At 40.0% G+C, this 12856-nt stretch overlaps 1 protein-coding gene across 1 annotated transcript in view; it reads left to right on the plus strand.

Moving 5' to 3' along the window:
- LOC137437433 (protein FAM3D) overlaps positions 1-12856 on the plus strand; it is a 115156-nt gene that overhangs the window by 59896 nt on the left and 42404 nt on the right. The window contains exon 7 of the mRNA XM_068131749.2: positions 1480-1564. Within this exon, the coding sequence (XP_067987850.2) occupies positions 1480-1564 (85 nt within the window). The remainder of the gene's footprint in view (positions 1-1479; positions 1565-12856) is intronic.

Raw genomic sequence — 12856 nt, forward strand, 5'->3', positions numbered from 1 at the left:
TTATTTGATGTTCATAATACAAGAAAATAAACTTTCTTTGATGTTCATAATACAAGAAAATAAATTTTATTTGATGTTCATAATACAAGAAAATAAACTTTCTTTGATGTTCATAATACAAGAAAATAAACTTTATTTGATGTTCATAATACAAGAAAATAAACTTTATTGTATGTTCTTAGTACAGGAAAATAAACTTTCTTTTATGTTCATAATACAGGAAAATATACTTTATTTGATGTTCATAATACAGGAAAATAAACTTTATTTGATGTTCATAATACAAGAAAATAAACATTATTTGATGTTCATAATACAAGAAAATAAACTTTATTTTATGTTCATAATACAAGAAAATAAACTTTATTTTATGTTCATAATACAAGAAAATAAACTTTATTTTATGTTCTTAGCACAGGAAAATAAACTTTATTTGATCTTCATAATACAAGAAAATAAACATTATTTGATGTTCATAATACAAGAAAATAAACTTTATTTTTTGTTCTTAGCACAGGAAAATAAACTTTCTTTTATGTTCATAATACAGGAAAATAAACTTTGTTTTATGTTCATAATACAGGAAAATAAACTTTAGTTGATGTTCATAATACAAGAAAATAAACTTTGTTTTATGTTCATAATACAGGAAATAAATGTTATATTATGTTCATAATACAGGAAAATAAACTTTATTTGATGTTCATAATACAAGAAAATAAACTTTATTTTTTGTTCTTAGCACAGGAAAATAAACTTTCTTTTATGTTCATAATACAGGAAAATAAACTTTCTTTTATGTTCATAATACAGGAAAATAAACTTTGTTTTATGTTCATAATACAGGAAAATAAACTTTCTTTTATGTTCTTAGTACAGGAAATAAATGTTATATTATGTTCATAATACAGGAAATAATCTTTATTTTATGTTCTTAGTACAGGAAATAAATGTTATATTATGTTCATATTACAGGAAATAAACTTTATTTTATGTTCTTAATAATTGTTGTATTCACGAAAATAAATAGCACAAAAATAATAGATTGCTCTGCCTCTTACAAACCGATTTGAGGACAAAAACTGAAAATATTTTGTTGCTCGAAACAGAGCCCTAATTACAAATCAAATCAAACTACTCTGGGATGGCTGCCTCTCGACACGCCTGAGTACAAGTATTTTGCACAGAATCTGGAGCATTCCTATTCCTGACAAATTGTATGAACATAGAGATGGACATTAGCTTGTAATTGTAAACAATAACTGTATAATGATAATAATAATAACAATGACTGTATAATGATGATGATAATAATAATAATAACAATGATTGTATAATGATAATAATAATAATAATAATAACAATGATTGTATATTGATAATAATAGTCATCGAATAAACAATTATTTTACCTCAGCAGCATGTGGTATTTACAGACAATATAAACAGTTTTATATCAAAAACAAATTGTGCTTTGCAGAGGAGAAGAAATTGTACAATTTCCTAAAATTGATTGAGCAAGGGATGTTTGTCCTGGTTACAAGCTACGATGATCCATATACCAAGTAAGAAACCTTCATCAGTGGGATTGGGAACTGTATGCCAGGTATTGCCACATCCCCATAAATGATGCAAGCAGCAGCTGGGTGCTGCGTACACGTTAAAGAAATATCATGGATGTATCTTCCAGGAACTCAGTAACTCTGTTCTGGTAATATTAGATCACCAATAACTTTTTTTAACCAGTTGGCCAGTACTTTTGAAAAAAGCTTGTAGTCCGTGCACAGCAGGGAGATCTGTCGCGAGTTCGCCATAAGTCGTGGATCCAGTGACAGTTTTCCAGTTTTCGGGAGCAAGCTCACGCCAGCTCTTCTAAGACTCAGCGGCATTTTACCAGTCTGTATAGAAGCGTCCAAAACATTCAGCAACTCGGGGCCTAAAAGGTCCCAAAAGGTCAGGAAGAATTCTGGAGGTAGACCGTCGATACCTGGAGCTTTCCCAGAATCCATGGCAGCAAGAGCACAGGTTAGCTCAGGGAGGATGATTGGTGCGTTTAGCTCCAACCGTTGAGCCTTTGTAAGGGAGCAGAAGTGAGAGGTTAAATCCATCATTGTGTCATTACAAACAGACGTACAAACAAACATTACAAACGTCAAAACTCAAGGTGGGGAACCCGATCGAAGCAAGGGTGGAAATCATTCCATTTATGACGACGAAACGTCTGATGCCCGACGTGGAGATCGGTTTCTGAGATTTGGGACATGGAATGTAGGGACAATGACAGGGAGATCAGGAGAAGTGGTGGAAGTATTAGTCAGAAGAAGAGTGGACATATGTTGTGTGCAGGAGACGAGATGGAAGGGAAGTGGTGTGAGAATGGTGAAGGGTAGGCAGGGACAGAAATACAAGTTTGTGTGGCAAGGGTGCCCGGAGGGCGTGAATGTTGTTGGTGTCCTGTTTTCTGAGGAGTTTGTAGACAGTGTGGTGAGTGTGACTAGAGTGAGTGAAAGGTTGATGATGGTGAAAATGATGATTGGAAAGCTCTTGGTGAACATCATCTCGGGATATTGTTGGTCGGAGCGATGAAGAGAAGGACATGTTCTGGTGTGCAATAGAGAAGCTGATGGAAAACGTGAAAGATGAGGAAGTTGTTGTGGTAGGAGGAGACCTAAATGGACATGTGGGAAGGAGTATGGACTGTTTTGAGGGAGTTCATGGGGGTTACGGATATGGTGTGAGAAATGGAGAAGGTGAAAGGATTTTGGAGTTTGCTGATGGAGCTTATTTGTTGATTTCTAATACTCAGTTCCAGAAAGAGGATAATAAGCTTGTTACATACACGTCAGGTGGGTCGACGACAACCGTTGACTACCTGCTGGTGCGTAGGCGAGATAGGGGGCACCTCTGGGACACAAAGGTGATCCCGGGGGAGGAGGCTGTTTCACAGCACAACTTGGTTGTCTGCGACATAAGGGTGAAAGGTGCGAGGAGAGCTCGGCGGGTGAAGTACCAACCGAGAATGAAGGTTTGGAGGTTGAAAGAAGTGACGGCGAGGGAGGCATTAAAAGAGAGGCTGAGTATGGTGGAGGATGATGTGGTTGAGCTTGAAAGTGGTTGGATGTCAATGAAAGATATTCTGTTGGGAGCCGTTGGTGAGGTATGTGGATGGACAAAAGGACCACCGAGGCACTCGGAAACATGGTGGTGGGATGATGAAGTTGGAAAGAAGATTGACGAGAAGAGGAAGAAGTTCAAGGAGTGGCAGAAGGCGAAGGGTATGGGGGCAGAAAAGGCAGAGCATGAAAGTTATAAGGCAGCCAAGAAGGCTGCAAAAAAAGAGGTAGCAAAGGCACTGGAGGCATGTAGGAATGATCGGAGAGCGCTTGGATTCGGAAGAGGGTCAGAGAGCGGTATTCAGGATTGCAAAGCAGATAGCGAAAGAGAGGTGTGATGTGATGGGGGTGAGTTGCTTGAAGGATGAAGTGGGACAAATCGTTGTGGACCCAGATGGAATTAAAGGAAGATGGAAGAGATATTTGGAAATACTGTTGAATGCAGAGAATGAATGGGATGGCAACATAGAGAGGAACCCAGTTTTAGGACCGGCAGAGAAGATAACCGAGAAGGAAGTTGAGGAAGCGATAAAAGCAATGAAGAGTAGAAAAGCGGGAGGGCTGACGGGAGTTGTGGGAGATATGTTGAAGGCAGCGGGAAATTGGGGTGTGAAGAGAATGACAGAGATCTGCAATCTGGGGGTGAAAGAAGGCCGCATTCCAGTGATTTGGGAACTGAGTACCCCCGTCCCTCTATACAAGGGGAAAGGTGACCCTCTGGACTGTGGCTCGTATCGAGCGATAAAGTTATTGGAGCATGGAATGAAGGTATTGGAAAGGGTGTTGGAGAGGAGGATAAGGAAGAAAGTGAAGATTGACGAAATGCAGTTTGGATTGATGCCAGGAAGAGGAACGACAGATGCGCTTTTCATTGTGAGGCAGTTGCAGGAGAAGTACATGGAGAAGAGGAAGAAGTTGTTTCTTGGGTTTGTTGATCTGGAGAAAGCATTCGATAGGGTTCCACGTGAAGTAGTGACTTGGGCATTGAGGAAGTTAGGAGTGGAGGAATGGTTGATCAGAGTAGTGATGGCAATGTACAAAAGAGCGCGCACAGCGGTAAGGACGAAGGACGGGAACAGTGGTGAGTTTGAGGTGAAGGTGGGAGTGCATCAAGGGTCGGTACTAAGTCCACTACTATTTGTAGCTGTGATGGAGGTGCTGGCTCACAACGTAAAGGAGGGTCTACCGTGGGAGTTGTTGTCTGCAAATGATCTGGTGTTGATTGCAGAAAGTATGGATGGACTGAAGGAGAAGATGAACAAGTGGAAGGAATGTATGGAGACAAAAGGTCTGAAGGTGAATATCGGAAAAACGAAGGTGATGGCAAGTGGTAAAGCATGTGGTGAGGTGGAAAGAAATGGGAAGTGGCCGTGTGCTGTGTGCAGGAAGGGTGTCGGAGTGAATTCCATTCAATGTACAATGTTCATTGAATGTACAATGAGTGGGTTCATCAAAAATGTAGTGGTTTGAGAGGGTTATTAACCAGTGTGGCAGCTACATTCAAGTGTAAGGTGTGCACAGAGGGAGCTGCAGATGGTGGAAATGTTGAGTTGGATCTTGGAGATGGCGTGAAGCTGGAAGGTGTGAAAACATTTTGTTACCTTGGAGACATGCTGAATGGAGAAGGTGGATCAGACTCGGCAACGTTTGCTCGAGTGAGATGTGCATGGAAGAAGTTTCGGGAACTGAGTGGCGTGCTGACGAGGAGGGGAGTGTCGTTGAATCTGAAGGGAAAGGTGTTTGCTGTATGTGTGAGAAGTGTTATGATTTATGGGAGTGAGACATGGGTAATGAACGTAGAGCAGCAACGAAGGCTGGAAAGGGTGGAAATGCGAATGGTTCGGTGGATGTGTGGAGTATCGTTGAGAGAGAGGAAGACAAATGATGAATTGCAAAAGATGATGGGAATAGAGCCTGTGATTGATGCTGTGAAGAGAAACAGGTTGAGATGGTTTGGTCATGTGTTGAGGAAGGATGAAAGTGACTGGTTGAGAAGAGTGATGGAAATGAATGTAGAAGGAAGTAGAGGGTGGGGAAGACCGAGAAAGACTTGGCTAAAGATGGTCGAAGAAGAAATGCGGGCAAGGGGGTTAACAAGGGGAGATGCAGAAAATAGGGCAAAATGGAGAACATTGTCATGGGGACCGCAAGGCTAACCCCCGCTCTTGCAGGGAAAATGGCCTTAAAATGCCTGTTGTTGTTGTTGTTTGTTGTTGTCATTACAAACAGACTGCTCTTCAAAAAGTTTTGCATAAAATTCAACAATGTTTAATCGAACATCACCCACATTGACAATGTTGCCTCTCGAGTCCAAAACTGAAGATTATCTTATCTGAAGATCTTATCTGAATTATCTTATCTTATCTGAAGATCTAATCTGATCTTATTAGTCCGGTGGGGTCGAACCTGGTTTTGTCGGATAAAGTTTTTTTCTCTGCTGTTTCTTGTAGCCTGAAGATTCTTGAAGATTGTCATGGGGACCCCAAGGCTAACCCCCGCTCTAGCAGGGAAAATGGCCTTAAAATGCATGTTCTTGTTGTTGTTGTTGTGTTTCTTGTAGCCTGGGGGTAGCTCAATAAGATTCAGGAGGGTGCCCGGTGAGATCCCTTGGGCAACTCAAGATATTAACCCCTTCATGACCTATGCGCCCAAATCATGCAAAAATGGGAACTTCCCATAATTTCATGGTGAATACTCACATCAAATGCATCAAATTTGCTATCTCTGATATTTATTCACACAGTACTTAATGTACAATCAAATATGATTCAAATTTGAAACAATTCACCCTTTTCTAGCTGTTCCAAATCAGTGAATTTCCACAATTCTGATTACACGCTTTAGAAATCGACATTTTGTAGACCAGAGTAAATGAAGAGAGAAATCTACAGAATAATGTCACAGTGAATACGAGGAATTTTGAACCCTTCTTAACCCTTATCTACCAACCCACAATAAACATGTATCAAATCATGTTTATGTACTACAGGGTGGCTCAAAACGTGTCCCAGTCCAAAATTTGAAACGAGCAAGGACAAGTTCTGAAACCTACTGACAGATTGTATTGTGCTGTTTCATGTCCTACAATACATGGTACAATTAGAAACACTGGCATTCTGATAATGGCCTAGTTCAGGCTACTTGGGTCTTGAGCATCCTATCCTGAAACATGCACAAAAGATTGTGCAAGCTAAGCCTTTAACCTGACAACTGCATCTCTTGGAGTTACAAAGGGGTTCACTTTTGCAGCCGCATCTGATCATTTCCAAAATGTAGTCTGGGGCAAGTTTGGCATTTTCTGGTAGATTGGTTGGGCTCAGTTACCTGTTGATTGTATCTTTCTTCCATCCAAATTCTTCTGGGTTCAGATCTGGTGGAGGATTTACATTGAGGGTTCACCACAAAATTGCCTGAAAGTGGGCCCTCTTCACATTTTCAATAAATGCTTCTCTCGTTGGCAGAAGAGCAGCCAGGTTTGGTGCAGACGTATGACCTTTTCCATTCTTTTTCCCCCATACAAGCAGCCTTGTGTGTGCCATGTCCTTGCTGTCTTCTATGCCGAAACAGGCTGAGATGAAGCCAGTGGCTTGATTAATGACTTGTTGGAGCGGTGCGTCCACATTGCCTATGGCCGATAATTCATATCCAGCTTTCAGGGCTTTGATTACAGAGCCTTTTCCAATGCCAAAGTAACATGCTACAGTGTCACATCCTGATATGGCATGGGCAGGTAAAAGGTTCTTTACAATTCCTTGATGCTTGGCCAGTGTTGACTTGATGTCCACTATTGCCCTTTCCTTGCTTGGGGATTCCATGGCCAGTGGCACTTCCAGTCTTGCCAATTGGTAATGATGAAGTAGCAATACGAACACATCCGTGTCATCACAAACCACAGAGACTTGATGGGCTTCTCCAGCACACTCAAAGACTTGTTGGACAATGATGATATCGGCTTCTTCATGGTGAGTCTCTAGATCGTACCGGCTCCTTCTCTCTTCCTTCTTGATTTCGATGGGACAAGGGTCCTCCCCTGTCACAACGAACTTGTGTTTCTCCATGCTCCGTAGATGGAAAAGCCTGTCCTGAGTCAGTTCATCACATAATATTCGGATAAGCTGTTTCTTGTTTTCAACAGATGACAAGACAACCTTCTGGGCTAGAAGCTTCATTGTCCGTAGCAGATGATGTTTCCTGCTAACCCCCGTCTCCCTGCCATCCCTCGTGACGGACTTTATGCTGTACTCATGGTACCTGTCAAAGATGAGGTAAACGTCACTGTCTGTCAGGTATGAAGTTATCGCTTCTTGACATTCGCAATGAAATTGGCTACTGTGCCATCTGCTGGCTAATGGATGGTCCAACTAAGGGCTGATCCTTCTATGACAGTGACGTGTGCATCACCGGCATTCCTCCTGGAGACTTCAACCTGGAGCAACCTCTTGAGTGTGGACTTGGCTTTACAAATCCGCATTCCATCCTTCGTGAACATTGCGGTTGGGACAGGTGCAAGCTCATAGGAAAGGACATCCTTCACGTCAATATCGCGGTCACTAGATAACAATGCGATGACCCTTGAGTAGATGGCATTCAGATCATAGACTTTGGAGTCACCAACTTTGGACAGATTTGCTTGTTGCTGCCATAGTCACCACTTTCTTGGGGATGGTATTGTAAAATCCCTCAGGCCAGGTCTTCTCAAAATCTTCGAACATTGCCTCTCCAATGTTCACGGCATAGTCGACATTGGCAGATGGTGGAGCTAGCTTCCCGCTGATAATGTTGACAGCACTCCCCGCTGGATGTGCTTTGGGATCCAATGGATGAAGGCATGTGTCGAGTTTCTTTCGAAGTCCAGCCCTGTCCTTGGCGTCTGCTTCTATCCTTGCCTTGGCCTCCTCCTTGTGATACAGTTGAACTGTGGTGGTATTCGTCTCCTCCTCTTCCATTTTCCTCATATCTGAATCAATCTTACAGCAGATGTGGCGGCTCAATGCCGAGATCTTCAAGGCTTCTGACTTCAGGGTTATTCCGATGATTCCCCCTGCGCTATGACCGTATCGCATGAATGTTGATTCTATAAATTGGTCGCTCCACAAGCCGTTCCATATTCCGTGAATGTGTCGTGTCACATGTTGCCCCTGGAGAAAAAGCCTTTGGACATGAGGGGGAAGCTTCTCCATGGAACGAAGGCAGTAGAGTCCATATCTGGCATAGTGTACATGGCCGGCTGCGAAGTAGTAAGGCATAATCTTTCGGATTGTGGCTAAGCTAGGCTGCCACCTATTGTACTCCTAACTAGGCTAGGCTAGGCTGCCACCTATTGTACTCCTAACTAACTGAATTATCTCATTAGCCTGAGTGACAATGGCAAACCATCAAATTCTCATTGTTTTGTTTGTGTACGCCTTACACCACCCATGCGCCCTACCATAAATCGATCAGAAAAGGGTTAATGATCAAAACTGTTGCTTAAACTGTTATTTTAAAATGGTTTGCACATGCCCTACTGCATGAATAATCATAAAAACAAGCATGTTAGAGCCTTTGATAAACATACTTTGTGAAGAAACGAAGGGAACTCCCGTTTGTCAGGATTTGGGTGTATCGGACATAAAGGGGTTAATATCTTGAGTTGCCCAAGGGATCTCACCGGGCACCCTCCTAAATCTTAATGAGATACCCACAGGCTACAAGAAACGGCAAAGAAAAAAAAATTATCCGACAAAACCCGGTTCACCAAAATTCAGGCCTTTGGCTCCCGGACTACATCTTATGAAGATCTTATCTGATTATCTGAAGAGATGGTTTGCTTAAAGATTGTAAATGGAAGTAAGAGTTGTACCGGTATTGTAAATGAAAGAAAGACTTGTACCGGTATTCTAAATGAAAGAAAGACTTGTACCGGTATTCTAAATGAAAGAAAGACTTGTACCGGTATTCTAAATGAAAGAAAGACTTGTACCGGTATTCTAAATGAAAGAAAGACTTGTACCGGTATTCTAAATGAAAGAAAGACTTGTACCGGTATTCTAAATGAAAGAAAGACTTGTACCGGTATTCTAAATGAAAGAAAGACTTGTACCGGTATTCTAAATGAAAGAAAGACTTGCACCGGTATTCTAAATGAAAGAAAGACTTGCACCGGTATTCTAAATGAAAGAAAGACTTGCACCGGTATTCTAAATGAAAGAAAGACTTGTACCGGTATTCTAAATGAAAGAAAGACTTGTACTGGTATTCTAAATGAAAGAAAGACTTGCACCGGTATTCTAAATGAAAGAAAGACTTGTACCGGTATTCTAAATGAAAGAAAGACTTGTACCGGTATTCTAAATGAAAGAAAGACTTGTACTGGTATTCTAAATGAAAGAAAGACTTGTATTCTAAATGAAAGACTTGTACCGGTATTCTAAATGAAAGAAAGACTTGCACCGGTATTCTAAATGAAAGAAAGACTTGTACCGGTATTCTAAATGAAAGAAAGACTTGTACCAGTATTCTAAATGAAAGAAAGACTTGCACCGGTATTCTAAATGAAAGAAAGACTTGCACCGGTATTCTAAATGAAAGAAAGACTTGCACCGGTATTCTAAATGAAAGAAAGACTTGCACCGGTATTCTAAATGAAAGAAAGACTTGTACCGGTATTCTAAATGAAAGAAAGACTTGTACCGGTATTCTAAATGAAAGAAAGACTTGTACCGGTATTCTAAATGAAAGAAAGACTTGTACCGGTATTCTAAATGAAAGAAAGACTTGTACCGGTATTCTAAATGAAAGAAAGACTTGTACCGGTATTCTAAATGAAAGAAAGACTTGCACCGGTATTCTAAATGAAAGAAAGACTTGTACCGGTATTCTAAATGAAAGAAAGACTTGTACTGGTATTCTAAATGAAAGAAAGACTTGCACCGGTATTCTAAATGAAAGAAAGACTTGTACCGGTATTCTAAATGAAAGAAAGACTTGTACCGGTATTCTAAATGAAAGAAAGACTTGTACCGGTATTCTAAATGAAAGAAAGACTTGTACTGGTATTTTAAATGAAAGAAAGACTTGTATTCTAAATGAAAGACTTGTACCGGTATTCTAAATGAAAGAAAGACTTGCACCGGTATTCTAAATGAAAGAAAGACTTGCACCGGTATTCTAAATGAAAGAAAGACTTGTACCGGTATTCTAAATGAAAGAAAGACTTGCACCGGTATTCTAAATGAAAGAAAGACTTGCACCGGTATTCTAAATGAAAGAAAGACTTGCACTGGTATTCTAAATGAAAGAAAGACTTGTACCGGTATTCTAAATGAAAGAAAGACTTGTACCGGTATTCTAAATGAAAGAAAGACTTGTACTGGTATTCTAAATGAAAGAAAGACTTGTACCGGTATTCTAAATGAAAGAAAGAGTTGTACCAGTATTCTAAATGAAAGAAAGACTTGTATTCTAAATGAAAGAAAGACTTGTACCGGTATTCTAAATGAAAGAAAAACTTGTACCGGTATTTTAAATGACAGAAAGACTTGTACCGGTATTCTAAATGAAAGAAAGACTTGTACCGGTATTCTAAATGAAAGAAAGACTTGTACCGGTATTCTAAATGAAAGAAAGACTTGTACTGGTATTCTAAATGAAAGAAAGACTTGTACCGGTATTCTAAATGAAAGAAAGACTTGTACCGGTATTCTAAATGAAAGAAAGACTTGTACCGGTATTTTAAATGACAGAAAGACTTGTACCGGTATTCTAAATGAAAGAAAGACTTGTACCGGTATTCTAAATGAAAGAAAGACTTGTACCGGTATTCTAAATGAAAGAAAGACTTGTACCGGTATTCTAAATGAAAGAAAGACTTGTACCGGTATTCTAAATGAAAGAAAGACTTGTACCGGTATTCTAAATGAAAGAAAGACTTGTATTCTCAATGAAAGTTTTCATTTCAGAGGAAACGGACTTTAAAAATACCAAGAAGTCTGATGATGTTTGACATATTTCCTATTTCTGAAGTCAATTTAGTAATAACTAGAACGGCACTCTTCAACGTCACGACGTCGACTGATATGCCTCCGCCCACAATATTATGGCATTATAACACTTGTATCAAGTTTGATTTTAATCCATTCATCTGTGCCCAACTTAGCACATTTTTACCTGACATGACCTCTGACCTTTGACCCCAAATTATAATCCTTTAATCTTTACATTATGATACATACCTGCACCAAGTTTGAATTAGATCACTTCAGCCATTCTCAAGTTATATACCTATTACAGATTTGACCTTTGACCTTTTTTTTTTTTTTTGATACAAGATCGAGGCTCGTGAAAGAGCTAACATTAATCACACAGAAAGACAAACCGACACATAAAACATATAACATGGGGAGCGGTAGACAAGATGGGGCGAGAGGTGGAGGAACACAAACACAACATCTGAGAGCAGGGACATCGAGAGATCTGTAGGAGGGAGTAGACCTTTGACCTTTGTGGGAGAGACCCTTGACCCCAAAATCGAATAAGTTAATCTTTACATCATTATACATACCTTTACTAAGTGAATTGCATCACTTCAGCCATTCTCAAGTTACAGACATATTATAGACTTTGACCTTTGACCTATGACCCAAAATCTAATCACTTAATCCTTACAATATTATACATACCTGTACCAAGTTTGAATTATATCACTTCAGCCGTTCTCAAGTAGACCTATTACAGACTTTGACCTTTGATCTTTGACCTCTTAACCGCAAAATGTAAACAGTTCATCTTTACATCATTCTACATAATTTTACCAAATTTTGTCAGAATCCCATGACTGGTTCACAAGTTGTTGCGGTAACAGTATTTTTACCTAACATGACCTTTGGCCTTTGACCTCGTTGCCCCAAAATCTAATCACTTAATCCTTACCTCATTATACATACTTGCACCAAGTTTGATTAAGATCCCGTTAGCCATTCTCAAGTTATCGCGAAAACCTATCACGGACGGACGGATGGGCAACCTGAAACTTCGTCGTCGGCGGAGGCATAAAAATGATTAAAGTTCTGCAACAATTGAATATTACCTCACTTTACCTTTAATGCTAAGAAGTTCACCTGTCTTTAGTGGAGTGGATCAGTGTTTAAACCTTTCTTGTGTCAGAATTCACTTTACACTCTTCTGTCTGATGGGAGGTGAAATGTTCTGGTCAATCCTTGTATCATGAGGATCAGTGAGATAACCTCAAACCACAGCTATGTGTCGTTAACCCATGAGGATCCGTGAGATAACCTCGAACCCCAGCTCTGTGTCGTTAACCCATGAGGATCCGTGAGATAACCTCGAACCCCCGCTCTGTGTCGTTAACCCATGTGGATAAGTGAGATAACCTCAAACCACAGCTCTGTGTCGTTAACCCATGAGGATCCGTGAGATAACCTCGAACCCCAGCTCTGTGTCGTTAACCCATGTGGATAAGTGAGATAACCTCAAACCACAGCTCTGTGTCGTTAACCCATGAGGATCCGTGAGATAACCTCGAACCCCAGCTCTGTGTCGTTAACCCATGTGGATAAGTGAGATAACCTCAAACTACAGGTCTGTGTCATTAACCCATTTTAACAATTTAATATTTTCACAAACATTTCGATTCAACAAACTCTTCAAAAGCACATGATAACACACGATAACAAACCTGGTGTAATGTTTTTGTAATTTGGATTTTGTAATTTTTGTAATTTCGATTTTGTAATTTTTCTAATG

The sequence above is a fragment of the Myxine glutinosa genome, chromosome 12, assembly GCF_964187855.1.
Source record: "Myxine glutinosa chromosome 12, kmMyxGlut1.1, whole genome shotgun sequence".
Lineage (NCBI taxonomy): Eukaryota > Metazoa > Chordata > Myxini > Myxiniformes > Myxinidae > Myxine > Myxine glutinosa.